The 17,414-nt window shown below is 49.5% G+C and overlaps 1 protein-coding gene across 2 annotated transcripts in view; it reads right to left on the bottom strand.

The window, feature by feature from the left end:
- Nucleotides 1–1,095: 1,095 nt before the first annotated feature.
- epn3a (epsin 3a) overlaps nucleotides 1,096–17,414 on the bottom strand; it is a 53,333-nt gene continuing 37,014 nt past the window's right edge. For both annotated transcript variants that reach the window (XM_031821399.1, XM_031821400.1), the window contains 5 exons: nucleotides 17,308–17,394; nucleotides 13,018–13,189; nucleotides 9,505–9,678; nucleotides 5,325–5,567; nucleotides 1,096–3,565 (listed from right to left, as the gene is read on the bottom strand). In XM_031821399.1, coding sequence (XP_031677259.1) covers nucleotides 3,276–3,565; nucleotides 5,325–5,567; nucleotides 9,505–9,678; nucleotides 13,018–13,189; nucleotides 17,308–17,394 — 966 coding nt within the window. In that variant the 3' untranslated portion in view covers nucleotides 1,096–3,275. The remainder of the gene's footprint in view (nucleotides 3,566–5,324; nucleotides 5,568–9,504; nucleotides 9,679–13,017; nucleotides 13,190–17,307; nucleotides 17,395–17,414) is intronic.

The following is a 17,414-nucleotide window of genomic DNA, read 5'->3' as shown; positions in this document are numbered from 1 at the left end:
GAAATACAGTAACTGTCATATAGGTGTGTGGAAATACAGTAACTGTCATACAGGTGTGTGGAAATACAGTAACTGTCATATAGGTGTGTGGAAATACAGTAACTGTCATATAGGTGTGTGGAAATACAGTAACTGTCATATAGGTGTGTGGAAATACAGTAACTGTCATATAGGTGTGTGGAAATACAGTAACTGTCATATAGGTGTGTGGAAATACAGTAACTGTCATACAGGTGTGTGGAAATACAGTAACTGTCATATAGGTGTGTGGAAATACAGTAACTGTCATACAGGTGTGTGGAAATACAGTAACTGTCATACAGGTGTGTGGAAATACAGTAACTGTCATATAGGTGTGTGGAAATACAGTAACTGTCATACAGGTGTGTGGAAATACAGTAACTGTCATACAGGTGTGTGGAAATACAGTAACTGTCATATAGGTGTGTGGAAATACAGTAACTGTCATACAGGTGTGTGGAAATACAGTAACTGTCTTACAGGTGTGTGGAAATACAGTAACTGTCATACAGGTGTGTGGAAATACAGTAACTGTCATATAGGTGTGTGGAAATACAGTAACTGTCATATAGGTGTGTGGAAATACAGTAAGTGTCTTACAGGTGTTTGGCCTCCGGGGGGCAGACAGACATTGTGTAGAAAAGTCAACTCTTTGAAGAATGTGCTTCTCTAAGCATTCAATATGTAGAAACATTCCATTATAAAGTGTTTGATATTACAATCTAGCTAGGCATATATTATATATATAACACACAGTCATGTATTAACAGACTGGGGCGGCAGTGTAGCCTAGTGGTTAGAGCATTGGACTAGTAACCGAAAGGTTGCAAGTTCAAATCCCCGAGCTGACAAGGTACAAAATCTGTCGTTCTGCCCTTGAACAGGCAGTTAACCCACTGTTCCCAGGCCGTCATTGAAAATAAGAATTTGTTCTTAACTGACTTGCCTCGTTAAATAAAGGTACAAAAAAAAAGGAAAAAAGGTTGAATGGTATCAAAGCAACAAGTCAAGAAATATACTATTGATCAACATGATCATAAAATAAAAGCTGTAAAATATGAATGAATGCAGATGCCAGGTGTTGTTATTAGTTCATTATACCCTTATATTTGAGACGATGACAATCAGTGTTTCACAAGTAATGATCACAGCAATGAGAGGGAAAAGAATCATGATATCAATTCATACATTCTAATATGCGTTGCTTTATAGGGGTCGAATGCTAACTTCCTAACTTCCATTGAATTCAATTGAATTTCCACATCTCCCATTGACATCAATGCTAAACTCAACTTGAAGTGAGAGCGTTAGCATTAGCCCCCTATAGTGAATCCTGCAGTGGTTCCGGTCTCTATCCCTCAAAAGGGCCTCCAGTTCACTACAATACAATAGAACTACCTTAGAATCTCTCTCAACATCACCGCAGCTCCATTCCAACAGCAAACCATCCTTTTACACGAGAACTCAGTCAGACGGAGCCTAACTAGGCCCGATGTAACAAAAAAAGGAAGCCGAAAACTCAAGTGTTCATTATGTGGATGGGGGTTGGCGGGCGTCTCATCATCGGCGTGGAATGTTCTATGCCCGTTCTCAGGAATCAGAGTCGTAGTCGGCGCTAGGTATCATTCTGAACATTTGCAGATAGAAATAGATTGAATAGAGCCGACACACTTCCCTTATTCCATCTTGGTTGACAATCATATCTGTTCTATATGATACATTTCTATCTGAGTTGCAGTCTGTGCTGGGAAACGTTCTGAATGGATAGAAATAGATTGAATAGAGCCGACACGCTTCCCCTATTCTATCTGGCAGACAATTATATCTGTTCTACATGATACATTTCTATCTGAGCATTCTGTAACGTTACATCCTCCTGAACAGACTTGTCCAAGTTATCCCCTGGGGCATCATGGGAGAGATAATAGGAGAGAAAGAGCCAACCAATGAAAGCAGTCCAGAGAGCGGATCGACAAATCAGCATAGAGCAGTGCGGCAGGAACAGTGGGCGTCCTGTCCCAGTGCATTGTGGTCCGTCGGTCGGAGAGATAAGCAGGCATATCTGGTGTACAATCAGTTCAGTGCTGGATCAGGAGCAACAGTGCGGAGCCAATCAAACTAAAGTATGCAGCAGAGTGGGCGGGGCAGCAGAGTGGGCGGGGCATGTGACTAGGTAAGAAGCAGTTGGAAAAGCAGTTAACTAACCTGGTCTCAGATCTGTTTCTGCTGTATAGCCAATGACCCATTGGAGTTGGCAGGACAGCACAAACAGATCTGAGACCAGGTTAGTGCAGACACACTCACTCTGTAAAGTATTGCTAATTACTTTCAAATGGAAACATCTTCACCTACTGTGCTTTCTATAGCGGAGGATGAGCTTGGGCATCGGCGTGTATGTACAGTATCTGTCATGGCTTAGGATTAGGTTACTATAGACCTAAACACGTTCTGGGAATATTCTCTTTCTTTCTACCTCTCGTTCCTCCTCCATCACTCTCTTCAGCAGAGAGGAGTAACAGGACAGGTTGTGGTAGAGCAGAGGCCTCCATCACTCCCTTCAGCAGAGAGGAGTAACAGGACAGGTTGTGGTAGAGCAGAGGCCTCCATCACTCCCTTCAGCAGAGAGGAGTAACAGGACAGGTTGTGGTAGAGCAGATCGTAGCAGTAGCCTCCATCACTCCCTTCAGCAGAGAGGAGTAACAGGACAGGTTGTGGTAGAGCAGATCGTAGCAGAGGCCTCCATCACTCCCTTCAGCAGAGAGGAGTAACAGGACAGGTTGTGGTAGAGCAGATCGTAGCAGAGGCCTCCATCACTCCCTTCAGCAGAGAGGAGTAACAGGACAGGTTGTGGTAGAGCAGACCGTAGCAGAGGCACTATAAGCCCATAGAAAAACAACAGCAAAATAACAACTTAAGGGGATTATCAGTTCTGTCTGAATTCCAGTTGTTGAGTCTTGAGGTTAGATTGACAGAAAAGAACCTAATAAGAGTCATTTCTATTTCCTCTGTTCCATCCACCAGAGTTAGAGGACAGACAGACCAACATGAATTGCCGGCCGTGCGACAGCTGGGTGGGCGTCCTGTCACATCTGACTACAAAACATCGACCGTCATTTTCTATAAATTTCTCGACGATTCGTAGACGCCCAGCAGGTCACCGCTCGTGGACGCCCAGCAGGTGTTCTACTGCGCATGGCAGAAGTTGGTGTTGGTCTATCTTCCATCTTAGCGGTTTCAGTTCAGCTGGACAGACATCACAGGAAGGGATTCTGACTGTGCTGCTCTCCCAGAGACGAGATGGAGGAAAGAGGTAACAGGGGCTGTGGCAGGCCAGGTATGTCCAGGGCTCCATGGGTGGGCTGGGTGAGGGAGGAGGGCAGGCTGGCCGGCTGGTGGCTGGCGGGCAGGGGCAGAGAAGCACTGTAGGGCAGGGAGGGAGGACCGGAGGGGGGGACGGGGGACGTGGAGCTGGGACGCATCTGATTCAGAGTGAGACGAGGCTGTTCACTCTGGAACGGGTTGAGGGGAGATGGAGTACTCAGACCTGGAGGGGGAAGGAGATAGGGGAGGAGAGAGAGCAGGGGGGGAAGGAGATAGGGGAGGAGAGAGAGCATGGGGGGAGGAGAGAGCAGGGGGGGAAGGAGATAGGGGAGGAGAGAGAGCAGGAGGGGAAGGAGATAGGGGAGGAGAGAGAGCAGGGGGGGAAGGAGATAGGGGAGGAGAGAGAGCAGAGGGGGAAGGAGATAGGGGAGGAGAGAGAGCAGAGGGGGAAGGAGATAGGGGAGGAGAGAGAGCAGGGGAGGAGGAGATAGGGGAGGAGAGAGAGCAGGGGGGGAGGAGATAGGGGAAGAGAGAGAGCAGGGGGGAAGGAGATAGGGGAGGAGAGAGAGCAGGGGGAGAAGGAGATAGGGGAGGAGAGAGAGCAGAGGGGGAAGGAGATAGGGGAGGAGAGAGAGCAGGGGGGGAGGAGATAGGGGAGGAGAGAGAGCAGGGGGGAAGGAGATAGGGGAGGAGAGAGAGCAGGGGGGGAAGGAGATAGGGGAGGAGAGAGAGCAGGGGGGAAGGAGATAGGGGAGGAGAGAGAGCAGGGGAGGAGAGAGAGCAGGGGGGGAGAGAGAGCAGGGGGGGAGGAGAGAGCAGGGGGGATGAGAGAGAGCAGGGGGGGAAGGAGAAGGGGAGGAGAGAGAGCAGGGTGGAGGAGATAGGGGAGGAGAGAGAGCAGGGGGGAAGGAGATAGGGGAGGAGAAAGAGCAGGGGGGGAAGGAGATAGGGGAGGAGAGAGAGCAGGGGGGGAAGGAGATAGGGGAGGAGAGAGAGCAGGGGGGGAGGAGATAGGGGGGGGAGATAGGGGGGAGGAGAGAGAGCAGGGGGGGAAGGAGAAGGGGAGGAGAGAGAGCAGGGGGGGAAGGAGAAGGGGAGGAGAGAGAGCAGGGGGGGAAGGAGAAGGGGAGGAGAGAGAGCAGGGGGGGAAGGAGAAGGGAGGAGAGAGAGCAGGGGGGGAGGAGATAGGGGAGGAGAGAGAGCAGGGGGGAGGAGATAGGGGAGGAGAGAGAGCAGGGGGGGGGGGAGATAGGGGAGGAGAGAGAGCAGGGGGGGGGGAAGGAGATAGGGGGGAGGAGAGAGAGCAGGGGGGGACAGAGAGAGCAGGGGGAAGAAGAGAGAGGAAGAGGGGAAGGAGAGAGAGAGGAAGAGGGGGGGACAGAGAGAGAGAGGAAGAGGGGGGACAGAGAGAGAGAGGAAGAGGGGGGGACAGAGAGAGAGAGGAAGAGGGGGGGACAGAGAGAGAGAGGAAGAGGGGGGGACAGAGAGAGAGAGGAAGAGGGGGGGACAGAGAGAGAGAGGAAGAGGGGGGGCAGAGAGAAAGTCAGTAGAAGCACTTTTAACCATTACACGTTAAATGATTAAATACTTAACCTGCACTTTAATCATTAAGTTTGTCCAGTAAGCTGCGAGGATCAATGGAATAGTCCCAAAAGTGTCAACTTCAACCTGCAATTGCCCCAGGTATGAGTAAGTGACTGAATAGCACTTTACTTGTAAATTGGATGGGGTACATGGTTTTTTGTAGAGCAGGGATATGATTGACTGTGTTCACCTGAGAGGAAGGGGTTCTTGGTCTGTAAATGAGTGACTGTTTCAGTGTTCACCTGAGAAAAACGGGTTCTTGGTCTGTGAGTGAGTGACTGTTTCAGTGTTCACCTGAGAGGAAGGGGTTCTTGGTCTGTGTGAGTGACTGTTTCAGTGTTCACCTGAGAGAAACGGGTTCTGGTTCTATGTGTGTAAGTGACTGTTTCAGTGTTCACCTGAGAGAAACGGGTTCTTGGTCTTGGCTGGGGGGTTGGCTGGTATCAGGCTGTCCAGATTGACCAGGGAGGCCCCTGTGGGCCCCAGGAAGGATTCAGGGGTCCGGCATGTCCGAGGGCTGGGGACCCCCAGACTGTCCCCTATACGAGACAGATCAAACAGCTCCGGGCTGCCCTCACCCTCACCACGACTGTTCAGGCTGAAATGACCTCCGTCCATCGCCTCGTCAAACAAGTCACCATCTAATGGGGTACATAAATATATGTCTAAATGTTCAAATACGTTTAGAAATATACAGAAAAGTGTTCAGACCCTTTGACCTTTTACACATTTTGCTCAATTACAGCCTTCATTTTTAGAAATTTAACAAAATGTGTAAAAATATATTTTGATATAAAAAACAACAATACCTTATTTACATAAGTATTCAGACCCTTTGCTATGATACTTGAAATTGAGCTCCGGTGCATCCTGTTTCCATTGATCATCCTTGAGATGGTTCTATAATTTGATTGGAGTCCACCTGTGGTAAATTCAATTGATTGGACATGATTTGGAAAGGCACACACCTGTCTATATAAGGGCCCACAGTTGACAGTGCATGTCAGAGCAAGAACCAAGCCATGAGGTCACAAGAATTGTCCGTAGAGCTCAGAGACAGAAATGTGTGGAGCACAGATCTGGGGAAGAGAACCAAACTCTGCAGCATTGAAGGTCCGCAAGAAAACAGTGGCCTCCATTATTCTTAAATGGAAGAAGTTTGGAAGCACTAAGACTCTTCCTAGAGCTGGCCGCCCGGCCAAACTGAGCCACCAGGGGAGAAGGGCCTTGGTCAGGGAGGTGACCAAGAGCCTGATGGTCACTCCGACAGACCTCCAGAGTTCCTCTGTGGAGATGGGAGAACCTTCCAGAAGGACAACCATCTCTGCAGCACTCCAAAAATCAGGCCTTTATGTTCGAGTGGCCAGACGGAAGCCACTCCTCAGTGAAAGGCACATGACAACCCGCTTGGAGTTTCCCAAAAGCCACCTAAAGACTCTCAGACAATGAGAAATAAGATTATCTGGTCTGATGAAACTAAGATTAAATTCTTTGCCCTGAATGCCAAGCGTCACGAGGAAACCAGACACCATCTCTACGGTGAACCATGGTGTTGGCAGCATCAAGCAGTGGGGATGTTTTTCAGAGCCAGGGACTGGGAGACTTTTCAGCGTCGAGGCAAAGATGAACGGAGAAAAATACAGAGCACCTAGGACCTCAGACTGGGGCAACAGGACAATGAACCTAACCACACAGCCAAGACAACGCAGGAGTGGCTTTGGGACATGTCTCTGAATGTCCTTGAGTGGCCCAGCCAGAACTCAATCGAACATCTCTGGAGAGACCTGAAAATAGCTGTGCAGCAATGCTCCCCAAATACAGGTGTGCTAAGCTTGTAGTATCATACCTAAGAAGAATCAAGGCTTTAATCCCTGCCAAAGGAGCTTCAACAAAGTACTGAGTGAAGGATCTGAATACTTACAGTACCAGTCAAAAGTTTGGACACACCTACTCATTCAAGGGTTTTTCTTTATTTTTACTATTTTCTGTGAAGCATGGAGGAGGAGGTGTGATGGTGTGGGGTGCTTGCTGGTGACACTGTCTGTTATTTATTTAGAATTCAAGGCACACTTAACCAGCATGGCAGCGATACCACAGCATTGTGCAGCGAAACACCATCGCATCATGTTTGCGCTTAGTGGGACTATCGTTTGTTTTTCAACAGGACAATGACGCAATACACACCTCCAGGCTGTGTAAGGGCTATTTGACCAATAAGGAGAGTGATGGAGGGCTGCATCAGATGACCTGGCCTCCACAATCCTCCAAATGGTTTGGGATGAGTTGGACCACAGAGTGAAGGAAAAGCAGCATATGTGTTCAGCATATGTGGGAACTCCTTCAAGACTGTTGGAAAAGCATTCCTTGTGAAGCTGGTTGAGAGAATGCCAAGAGTGTGCAAAGCTGTCATCAAGGCAAATGGTGCCTACTTTGATTTCTTTAACACTTTTTTGGGTTACTACACTGACATTTTCAACCTGTCCCTGACTGAGTCTGTAATACCAACATGTTTCAAGCAGACCACCATTGTCCCTGTGCCCAAGAACACAAAGGTAACCTGCCTAAATTAATACCGACCCTTAGCACTCACGTCTGTAGCCAAGAAGTGCTTTGAAAGGCTGGTCATGACTCACAACACCATTATCCCAGAAACCCTAGATCCACTCCAATTTGCATACCACACCAACAGATCCACAGATGATGAAATCTCTACTGCACTCCACACTGCCCTTTCCCACCTGGACAAAAGGAACACCTATGTGAGAATGCTATTCATTGACTACAGCTCAGCGTTCAACACCATAGTGCCCTCAAAGCTCATCACTAAGCTAAGGACCCTGGGACTAAACACCTCCCTCTGCAACTAGATCCTGGACTTCCTGATGGGCCGACCCCAGGTGGTAAGGGTAGGTAACATCTGCCACGCTGATCCTCAACACAGGGGCCCATCAGTGGCTCACTCCAACACCATCATTAAGTTTGCCGACAACACAACAGTGGTAGGCCTGATCACCGACAATGACGAGACAGCCAATAGGGAGGAGGTCAGAGACCTGGCAGTGTGGTGCCAGGATAACAACCTTTCCCTTAATGTGATAAAGACAAAGGAGATGATTGTGGACTACAGGGAAAGGAGGACGAAGCACGCCCACATTCTCATCGTTGGAGCTGAGAGCTTCAAGTTCCTTTGAGTCCACATCACCAACAAACTTTCATGGTCCAAACACACCAAGAAAAGTTGTGAAGAAGAAAAGTTGTGAAGAAGAAAAGTTGTGAAGAAGAAAAGTTGTGAAGAAGACATGACAAAGTGTATTCCCCCTCAGGAGACTGAAAAGATTTGGCGTGGCTCCTCAGAGCCTCAAAACGTTTGACAGCTGCACCATCGAGAGCATCCTGACTGGTTGCATCACTGCCTGGTATGGCAACTGCTCAGCCTCCAACCTCAAGGCACCCAGAGGGTAGTGTGAACGGCCCAGTACATCACTGGGGCCAAGCTTCCTGCCATCCAGGACCTCTATACCAGGCGGTGTCCGAGGAAGGCCCTGAAAATGGTCAAAGACTCCAGCCACCCTAGTCATAGACTGTTCTCTCTGCTACCGCACAGCAAGCGGTACCGGAGCGCCAAGTCTGGGTCCAAAAGGCTCCTGAACAGCTTCTACCCCCAAGCCATAAGACTACTGAACAGCTTCTACCCCCAAGCCATAAGACTACTGAACAGCTTCTACCCCCAAGCCATAAGACTACTGAACAGCTTCTACCCCCAAGCCATTAGACTACTGAACAGCTTCTACCCCCAAGCCATAAGACTACTGAACAGCTTCTACCCCCAAGCCATAAGACTACTGAACAGCTTCTACCCCCAAGCCATAAGACTACTGAACAGCTTCTACCCCCAAGCCATAAGACTACTGAACAGCTTCTACCCCCAAGCCATAAGAATACTGAACAGCTTCTACCCCCAAGCCATTAGACTACTGAACAGCTTCTACCCCCAAGCCATAAGACTACTGAACAGCTTCTACCCCCAAGCCATAAGACTACTGAACAGCTTCTACCCCCAAGCCATTAGACTACTGAACAGCTTCTACCCCCAAGCCATTAGACTACTGAACAGCTTCTACCCCCAAGCCATAAGACTACTGAACAGCTTCTACCCCCAAGCCATAAGAATACTGAACAGCTTCTACCCCCAAGCCATCAGACTACTGAACAGCTTCTACCCCCAAGCCATAAGACTACTGAACAGCTTCTACCCCCAAGCCATAAGACTACTGAACAGCTTCTACCCCCAAGCCATAAGACTACTGAACAGCTTCTACCCCCAAGCCATAAGACTACTGAACAGCTTCTACCCCCAAGCCATTAGACTACTGAACAGCTTCTACCCCCAAGCCATAAGACTACTGAACAGCTTCTACCCCCAAGCCATTAGACTACTGAACAGCTTCTACCCCCAAGCCATCAGACTACTGAACAATTAATCAAATGGCTACCTGGACTATTTGCAAACTTTTGACTTGTACTATATGTCTGTCTGTCTGTCTGAGTAGCCATAGGGAGCCAGAGATAACCAGTCACCTGTAGGGCTGCCAGTTCGAAGAGCATCTGGGATAGAGAATGGGTCTACTACCCCCGGGGTCTCCCAGGGGTCCGGAGGGGACCGGCTACGCTGCCAAGAAGGGGCGGGGCTACCGGAGGTGGGAGGAACCATCCAGGGAGACTCTATCCCAGCGGGGGTGGAGCGAGCCTCTACTGCAGTAACAGGACAGGATAAGGATTTACATTATTACGCGTCTATGACAGATCATAAACATGACATCATAGCTACATAGAGCTTTATTAACGTTATTATTTACTAACGGTATCACACTTTTCTTTAATATGAGGGTGTCTATTGGTAAGAGGATAACTACCAGAGCCTGCAATACATTGTGTAATCAATTGATTATTGGCCTACAGTAGAGTATGAGTGGTGAGCAGAGAGAGATAAGGCTGGAGGGCAGACAGTACAGTAAGAGTGGTGAGCAGAGAGAGATAATGCTGGAGGGAAGACTGTATGGGTGGTGAGCAGAGAGAGATAATGCTGGAGGGAAGACTGTATGGGTGGTGAGCAGAGAGAGATAATGCTGGAGGGAAGACTGTATGAGTGGTGAGCAGAGAGGAATAATGCTGGAGGGGAGACAGTATGAGTGGTGAGCAGAGAGAGATAATGCTGGAGGGAAGACAGTATGAGTGGTGAGCAGAGAGAGATAATGCTGGAGGGAAGACTGTATGGGTGATGAGCAGAGAGAAATAATGCTGGAGGGAAGACAGTATGAGTGGTGAGCAGAGAGAGATAAGGCTGGAGGGCAGACAGTACAGTAAGAGTGGTGAGCAGAGAGAGATAATGCTGGAGGGAAGACTGTATGGGTGGTGAGCAGAGAGAGATAATGCTGGAGGGAAGACTGTATGGGTGGTGAGCAGAGAGAGATAATGCTGGAGGGAAGACTGTATGAGTGGTGAGCAGAGAGGAATAATGCTGGAGGGAAGACAGTATGAGTGGTGAGCAGAGAGAAATAATGCTGGAGGGAAGACAGTATGAGTGGTGAGCAGAGAGAGATAATGCTGGGGGGAGGTAGTATGAGTGGTGAGCACAGAGAGATAATGCTGAAGGGAAGACAGTATGAGTGGTGAGCACAGAGAGAGTGATAATGCTGGATGGTAGAGAGTACAGTATGAGTGGTGAGCAGCGAGAGAGTGATAATGCTGGAGGGCAGACAGTACGGTATGAGTGGTGAGCAGAGAGAGACAATGCTGGAGGGAAGACAGTACAGTATGAGGGGAGAGCAGAGAGAGAGATAATGCTGGAGGGAAGACAGTACAGTATGAGTGGTGAGCAGAGAGAGATAATGCTGGAGGGAGGACTGTATGAGTGGTGAGCAGAGAGGAATAATACTGGAGGGAAGACAGTATGAGTGGTGAGCAGAGAGATAATGCTGGAGGGAAGACAGTATGAGTGGTGAGCAGAGAGAGATCATGCTGGAGGGAAGACAGTATGAGTGGTGAGCAGAGAGAGATAATGCTGGAGGGAAGACAGTATGAGTGGTGAGCAGAGAGAGATAATGCTGGAGGGAAGACTGTATGAGTGGTGAGCAGAGAGGAATAATGCTGGAGGGAAGACAGTATGAGTGGTGAGCAGAGAGAAATAATGCTGGAGGGAAGACAGTATGAGTGGTGAGCAGAGAGAGATAATGCTGGAGGGAAGATAGTATGGGTGGTGAGCACAGAGAGATAATGCTGAAGGGAAGACAGTATGAGTGGTGAGCACAGAGAGAGTGATAATGCTGGATGGTAGAGAGTACAGTATGAGTGGTGAGCAGCGAGAGAGTGATAATGCTGGAGGGCAGACAGTACGGTATGAGTGGTGAGCAGAGAGAGACAATGCTGGAGGGAAGACAGTACAGTATGAGGGGAGAGCAGAGAGAGAGATAATGCTGGAGGGAAGACAGTACTGTATGAGCGGTGAGCAGAGAGAGATAATGCTGTAGGGAGGACTGTACAGTATGAGTGGTGAGCAGAGAGAGATAATGCTTGAGGGAGGACTGTATGAGTGGTGAGCAGAGGGGAATAATGCTGGAGGGAAGACAGTATGAGTGGTGAGCAGAGAGAGATAATACTGGAGGGAAGACAGTATGAGTGGTGAGCAGAGAGAGATCATGCTGGAGGGAAGACAGTATGAGTGGTGAGCAGAGAGAGATAATGCTGGAGGGAAGACAGTATGAGTGGTGAGCAGAGAGAGATCATGCTGGAGGGAAGACAGTATGAGTGGTGAGCAGAGAGAGATCATGCTGGAGGGAAGACAGTATGAGTGGTGAGCAGAGAGAGATCATGCTGGAGGGAAGACAGTATTGGTGGTGAGCACAGAGAGATAATGCTGAAGGGAAGACAGTATGAGTGGTGAGCACAGAGAGAGTGATAATGCTGGATGGTAGAGAGTACAGTATGAGTGGTGAGCAGCGAGAGAGTGATAATGCTGGAGGGCAGACAGTACAGTATGAGTGGTGAGCAGAGAGAGACAATGCTGGAGGGAAGGCTGTATGAGTGGTGAGCAGAGAGAGATAATGCTGGAGGGAAGACTGTACAGTATGAGTGGTGAGCAGAGAGAGATAATGCTGGAGGGAGGACTGTATGAGTGGTGAGCAGAGGAATAATGCTGATGGGAAGACAGTATGAGTGGTGAGCAGAGAGAGATAATGCTGGAGGGAAGACTGTATGAGTGGTGAGCAGAGAGAGATCATGCTGGAGGGAAGACTGTATGAGTGGTGAGCAGAGAGAGATCATGCTGGAGGGAAGACAGTATGAGTGGTGAGCAGAGAGAGATAATGCTGGAGGGAAGACTGTATGGGTGATGAGCAGAGAGAAATAATGCTGGAGGGAAGACAGTATGAGTGGTGAGCAGAGAGAGATAATGCTGGAGGGAAGATAGTATGAGTGGTGAGCACAGAGAGATAATGCTGAAGGGAAGACAGTATGAGTGGTGAGCACAGAGAGAGTGATAATGCTGGATGGTAGAGAGTACAGTATGAGTGGTGAGCAGCGAGAGAGTGATAATGCTGGAGGGCAGACAGTACGGTATGAGTGGTGAGCAGAGAGAGACAATGCTGGAGGGAAGACAGTACAGTATGAGGGGAGAGCAGAGAGAGAGATAATGCTAGAGGGAAGACAGTACAGTATGAGTGGTGAGCAGAGAGATAATGCTGAGGGCAGACAGTAGAGTATGAGTGGTGAGCAGAGAGAGACAATGCTGGAGGGCAGACAGTAGAGTATGAGTGGTGAGCAGAGAGATAATGCTGGAGGGCAGACAGTAGAGTATGAGTGGTGAGCAGAGAGAGAAATAATGCAGGAGGGCTGTAGGGCAGTTATAGGGCCAAGAGGAAGGGGTAGGGCCAAGAGGAAGGGGTAGGGCCAAGGGGAAGGGGTAGGGCCAAGAGGAAGGGGTAGGGCCAAGAGGAAGGGGTAGGGCCAAGGGGAAGGGGTAGGGCCAAGGGGAAGGGTTTGGGAGTGAATTGGGACCGGCTGTTGAGTTCTTTAGAGGCATGGAGCAGCTCTTACCCAGTGAGTCCCAGGGGTCGGAGGCTGCCCCAGCAGCAGCCTGGGCCTGGGGGAGGGGGTGGTGGAGAGGGGTGCGGACGTTCCCCCCTGGCAGACTCCAGGAGTTGGCACTAGCAGTAGGAGGCACCTCAGACGGCACAGCAAACACCTCCACCAGATCCATCATGGCCGACTGTCCACAGAGAAACAACAAGTAGGTTCTAATCATTAACTTCACTAGTGTCCCACCTCGTCAACAGCCAGTGAAACTGCAGGGCGCCAAATTCAAAACAACAGAAACCCCATAATTAAAATTCCTGAAACATACAAGTATTTTACACTATTTTAAAGATACACTTGTTGTAAATCCAGCCACAGTGTCCGATTTCAAAAAGGCTTTACGACGAAAGCACACCAAACGATTATGTTAGGTCAGAGCCAAGTCACAGAAAAACACAGCCATCGATAGGCAATAACTTGAAAAACTACAAACCTCAGATTTCCCACTTCCTGGTTGGATTTTTTTCTCAGGTTTTTGCCTGCCATATGAGTTCTGTTATACTCACAGACATCAGTCAAACAGCTTTAGAAACGTCATACAGAGGAGTGTGTTGACTGTTCTGGTTACTGTCTATATGGAGAGGACTATAGTGTTGACTGTTCTCCCTTGGGGAATTCAGACCAGGTTGTGCCTCACGCTCCCTTGGGGAACTCAGACCACGCTGTCCCCCACGCTCCCTTGGGGAACTCAGACCACGCTGTCCCCCACACTCCCTTAGGGAACTCAGACCACCCTGTCCTCCACACTCCCTTGAGGAACTCAGACCACTCTGTCCCCCACGCTCCCTTGGGGAACTCAGACCACGCTGTCCCCCACGCTCCCTTGGGGAACTCAGACCAGGCTGTCCCCCACACTCCCCTGGGGAACTCAGACCATGTGATCCTATACCTCATCCCCCCCCCATACAGACAGAATCTAAAGACCACCAAGCCTGTCAAACATACGGTGTGGAAATGGACTGGCAAGGCCATTAGGGAGTTAAAGGAGTGGCAAGGCCATTAGGGAGTTAAAGGAGTGGCAAGGCCATTAGGGAGTTAAAGGAGTGGCAAGGCCATTAGGGAGTTAAAGGAGTGGCAAGGCCATTAGGGATTTAAAGGAGTGGCAAGGCCATTAGGGAGTTAAAGGAGTGGCAAGGCCATTAGGGAGTTAAAGGAGTGGCAAGGCCATTAGGGAGTTAAAGGAGTGGCAAGGCCATTGGGGAGTTAAAGGAGTGGCAAGACACCAGGGATTGGAACACACTGAAGGACAACAAGGCCAACATACACGACTACACAGACAGGGTCACAACCTACATCAGTGGATGTGAGGAGAACTGCATACCATCAAATACTTTTCTATCACACAGCAACAACAAGCCATTGTTCACTGGTGAGCTTAGGGCTCGTCACAGTGCCAACGAGGAAGCCCACAGGCTCTCCGCTCTGCCAAAGACGACACAGGAGCAAGACCAGTGTCCTCTATGGAGAGGCCAAGATAAAGCTACAGTCAGGAATGAAGTCAGCCAGACAGCAACAGTTCTCCAGCAACAACAACTCATCTGTAAACTAAACCAGTTCTACTCCAGATTTGACTCACAAAAGCCCCTCACTGCAGAATAAACTAAACCAGTTCTACTCCAGATTTGACTCACAAAGGCCCCTCAATCACCAGGACAATAACCGTCCTTACCACTTCCCCCTCTCACCCATCTACCCCACCCCTCCCTCTCCAGGTTCCTTTCTCATTTACCCTTCTGCCATCCCAGGAACTTCTCACCCCCCCCCCATCCTTCCCCCAGCCTGTCCCAGTCTGCCCCCCCCCTCCTTCTCCCAGCCTGTCCCAGTCTGCCCCCCCCCTCCTTCTCCCAGTCTGCCCCCCCCCCCTCCTTCTCCCAGCCTGTCCCAGTCTGCCCTCCCCCCCTCCTTCTCCCAGCCTGTCCCAGTCTGCCCTCACCCCTCCCCCTCCTTCCCCCAGCCTGTCCCAGTCTGCCCCCCCCCCCCTCCCCTCTCCCCTCCCCCCACCCCTGGTCACCACGGAGCAGGAGGTCAACAGACTCTTTAGGAAACAGATCAGCAGGAAGGCTGCCGGCCGGACAAGGTCTCTCCAGCCACACTCAAGCACTGGGCTGACCAGCTCTCCCCTGTTTTCACTGACTAATTCAACTACCAAATCACCTACAGAGCTAACAGGTACTGTCCCATCTCTAACCCATCACCTCGACCCACTACAGTCCACCTACAGAGCTAACAGGTACTGTCCCATCTCTAACCCATCACCTCGACCCACTACAGTCCACCTACAGAGCTAACAGGTACTGTCCCATCTCTAACCCATCACCTCGACCCACTACAGTCCACCTACAGAGCTAACAGGTACTGTCCCATCTCTAACCCATCACCTCGACCCACTACAGTCCACCTACAGAGCTAACAGGTACTGTCCCATCTCTAACCCATCACCTCGACCCACTACAGTCCACCTACAGAGCTAACAGGTACTGTCCCATCTCTAACCCATCACCTCGACCCACTACAGTCCACCTACAGAGCTAACAGGTACTGTCCCATCTCTAACCCATCACCTCGACCCACTACAGTCCACCTACAGAGCTAACAGGTACTGTCCCATCTCTAACCCATCACCTCGACCCACTACAGTCCACCTACAGAGCTAACAGGTACTGTCCCATCTCTAACCCATTACCTCGACCCACTACAGTCCACCTACAGAGCTAACAGGTACTGTCCCATCTCTAACCCATCACCTCGACCCACTACAGTCCACCTACAGAGCTAACAGGTACTGTCCCATCTCTAACCCATCACCTCGACCCACTACAGTTCACCTATAGAGCTAACAGGTACTGTCCCATCTCTAATCCATCACCTTGACCCACTACAGTCCACCTACAGAGCTAACAGGTACTGTCCCATCTCTAACCCATCACCTCGACCCACTACAGTCCACCTACAGAGCTAACAGGTACTGTCCCATCTCTAACCCATTACCTTGACCCACTACAGTCCACCTACAGAGCTAACAGGTACTGTCCCATCTCTAACCCATCACCTCGACCCACTACAGTCCACCTACAGAGCTAACAGGTACTGTCCCATCTCTAACCCATCACCTCGACCCACTACAGTTCACCTATAGAGCTAACAGGTACTGTTCCATCTCTAATCCATCACCTTGACCCACTACAGTCCACCTACAGAGCTAACAGGTACTGTCCCATCTCTAAACCATCACCTCAACCCACTACAGTCCACCTACAGAGCTAACAGGTACTGTCCCATCTCTAAACCATCACCTCGACCCACTACAGTCCACCTACAGAGCTAACAGGTACTGTCCCATCTCTAAACCATCACCTCGACCCACTACAGTCCACCTACAGAGCTAACAGGTACTGTCCCATCTCTAAACCATCACCTCGACTCACTACAGTCCACCTACAGAGCTAACAGGTCTGTGGTCCACGCTGTGAACATGGGCCTACACTACATCCTCAAACACCTTTGTGAGGATATTGTTTGTGGACTTTAGCTTTGCGTTCAATACCAATATCCCAGAACTGCTCCAAGATAGACTCTCCCAGCTGAACGTGTCCAGCTGCATCTGCCAGTGGATCACTGACTTCCTGACCAACAGGACACAACACGTGAAGCTGGGAAAACACCTTTCAGACTCTTTATCCCTCAGCACCTGGAGCACCGCAAGGATGTGGTCTCACCTCTACTGAACTCACTCTACGCCAATGACTACACCTCCTCAACAACGCACCTGTCAAACTACTGTAGGTTACATAGAGTGGTGTGGTAACTGTTATATACTGTAGGTTACATAGAGTGGTGTGGTAACTGTTATATACTGTAGGTTAGATGGTGTGGTAACTGTTATATACTGTAGGTTACATAGAGTGGTGTGGTAACTGTTATATACTGTAGGTTACATAGAGTGGTGTGGTAACTGTTATATACTGTAGGTTACATAGAGTGGTGTGGTAACTGTTATATACTGTAGGTTAGATAGAGTGGTGTGGTAACTGTTATATACTGTAGGTTACATAGAGTGGTGTGGTAACTGTTATATACTGTAGGTTACATAGAGTGGTGTGGTAACTGTTATATACTGTAGGTTAGATGGTGTGGTAACTGTTATATACTGTAGGTTACATAGAGTGGTGTGGTAACTGTTATATACTGTAGGTTAGATGGTGTGGTAACTGTTATATACTGTCGGTTACATAGAGTGGTAACTGTTCCTACCCCAATTCCACCAGACGCCGCCTCTCGTTTACTCTCCTCCAGAGCTTTTTGGAGCAACGACTCGTCTCCTTGGCGACTCCGTTGCTCCTGGCAACACACACAGACAC

This window comes from Oncorhynchus kisutch, unplaced genomic scaffold (assembly GCF_002021735.2).
Source record: "Oncorhynchus kisutch isolate 150728-3 unplaced genomic scaffold, Okis_V2 scaffold3971, whole genome shotgun sequence".
Classification (NCBI taxonomy): Eukaryota; Metazoa; Chordata; class Actinopteri; order Salmoniformes; family Salmonidae; genus Oncorhynchus; species Oncorhynchus kisutch.
The sequence above is the reverse complement of the archived record's forward strand: the minus strand, read 5'-3'. Positions and strand labels throughout refer to the sequence as shown.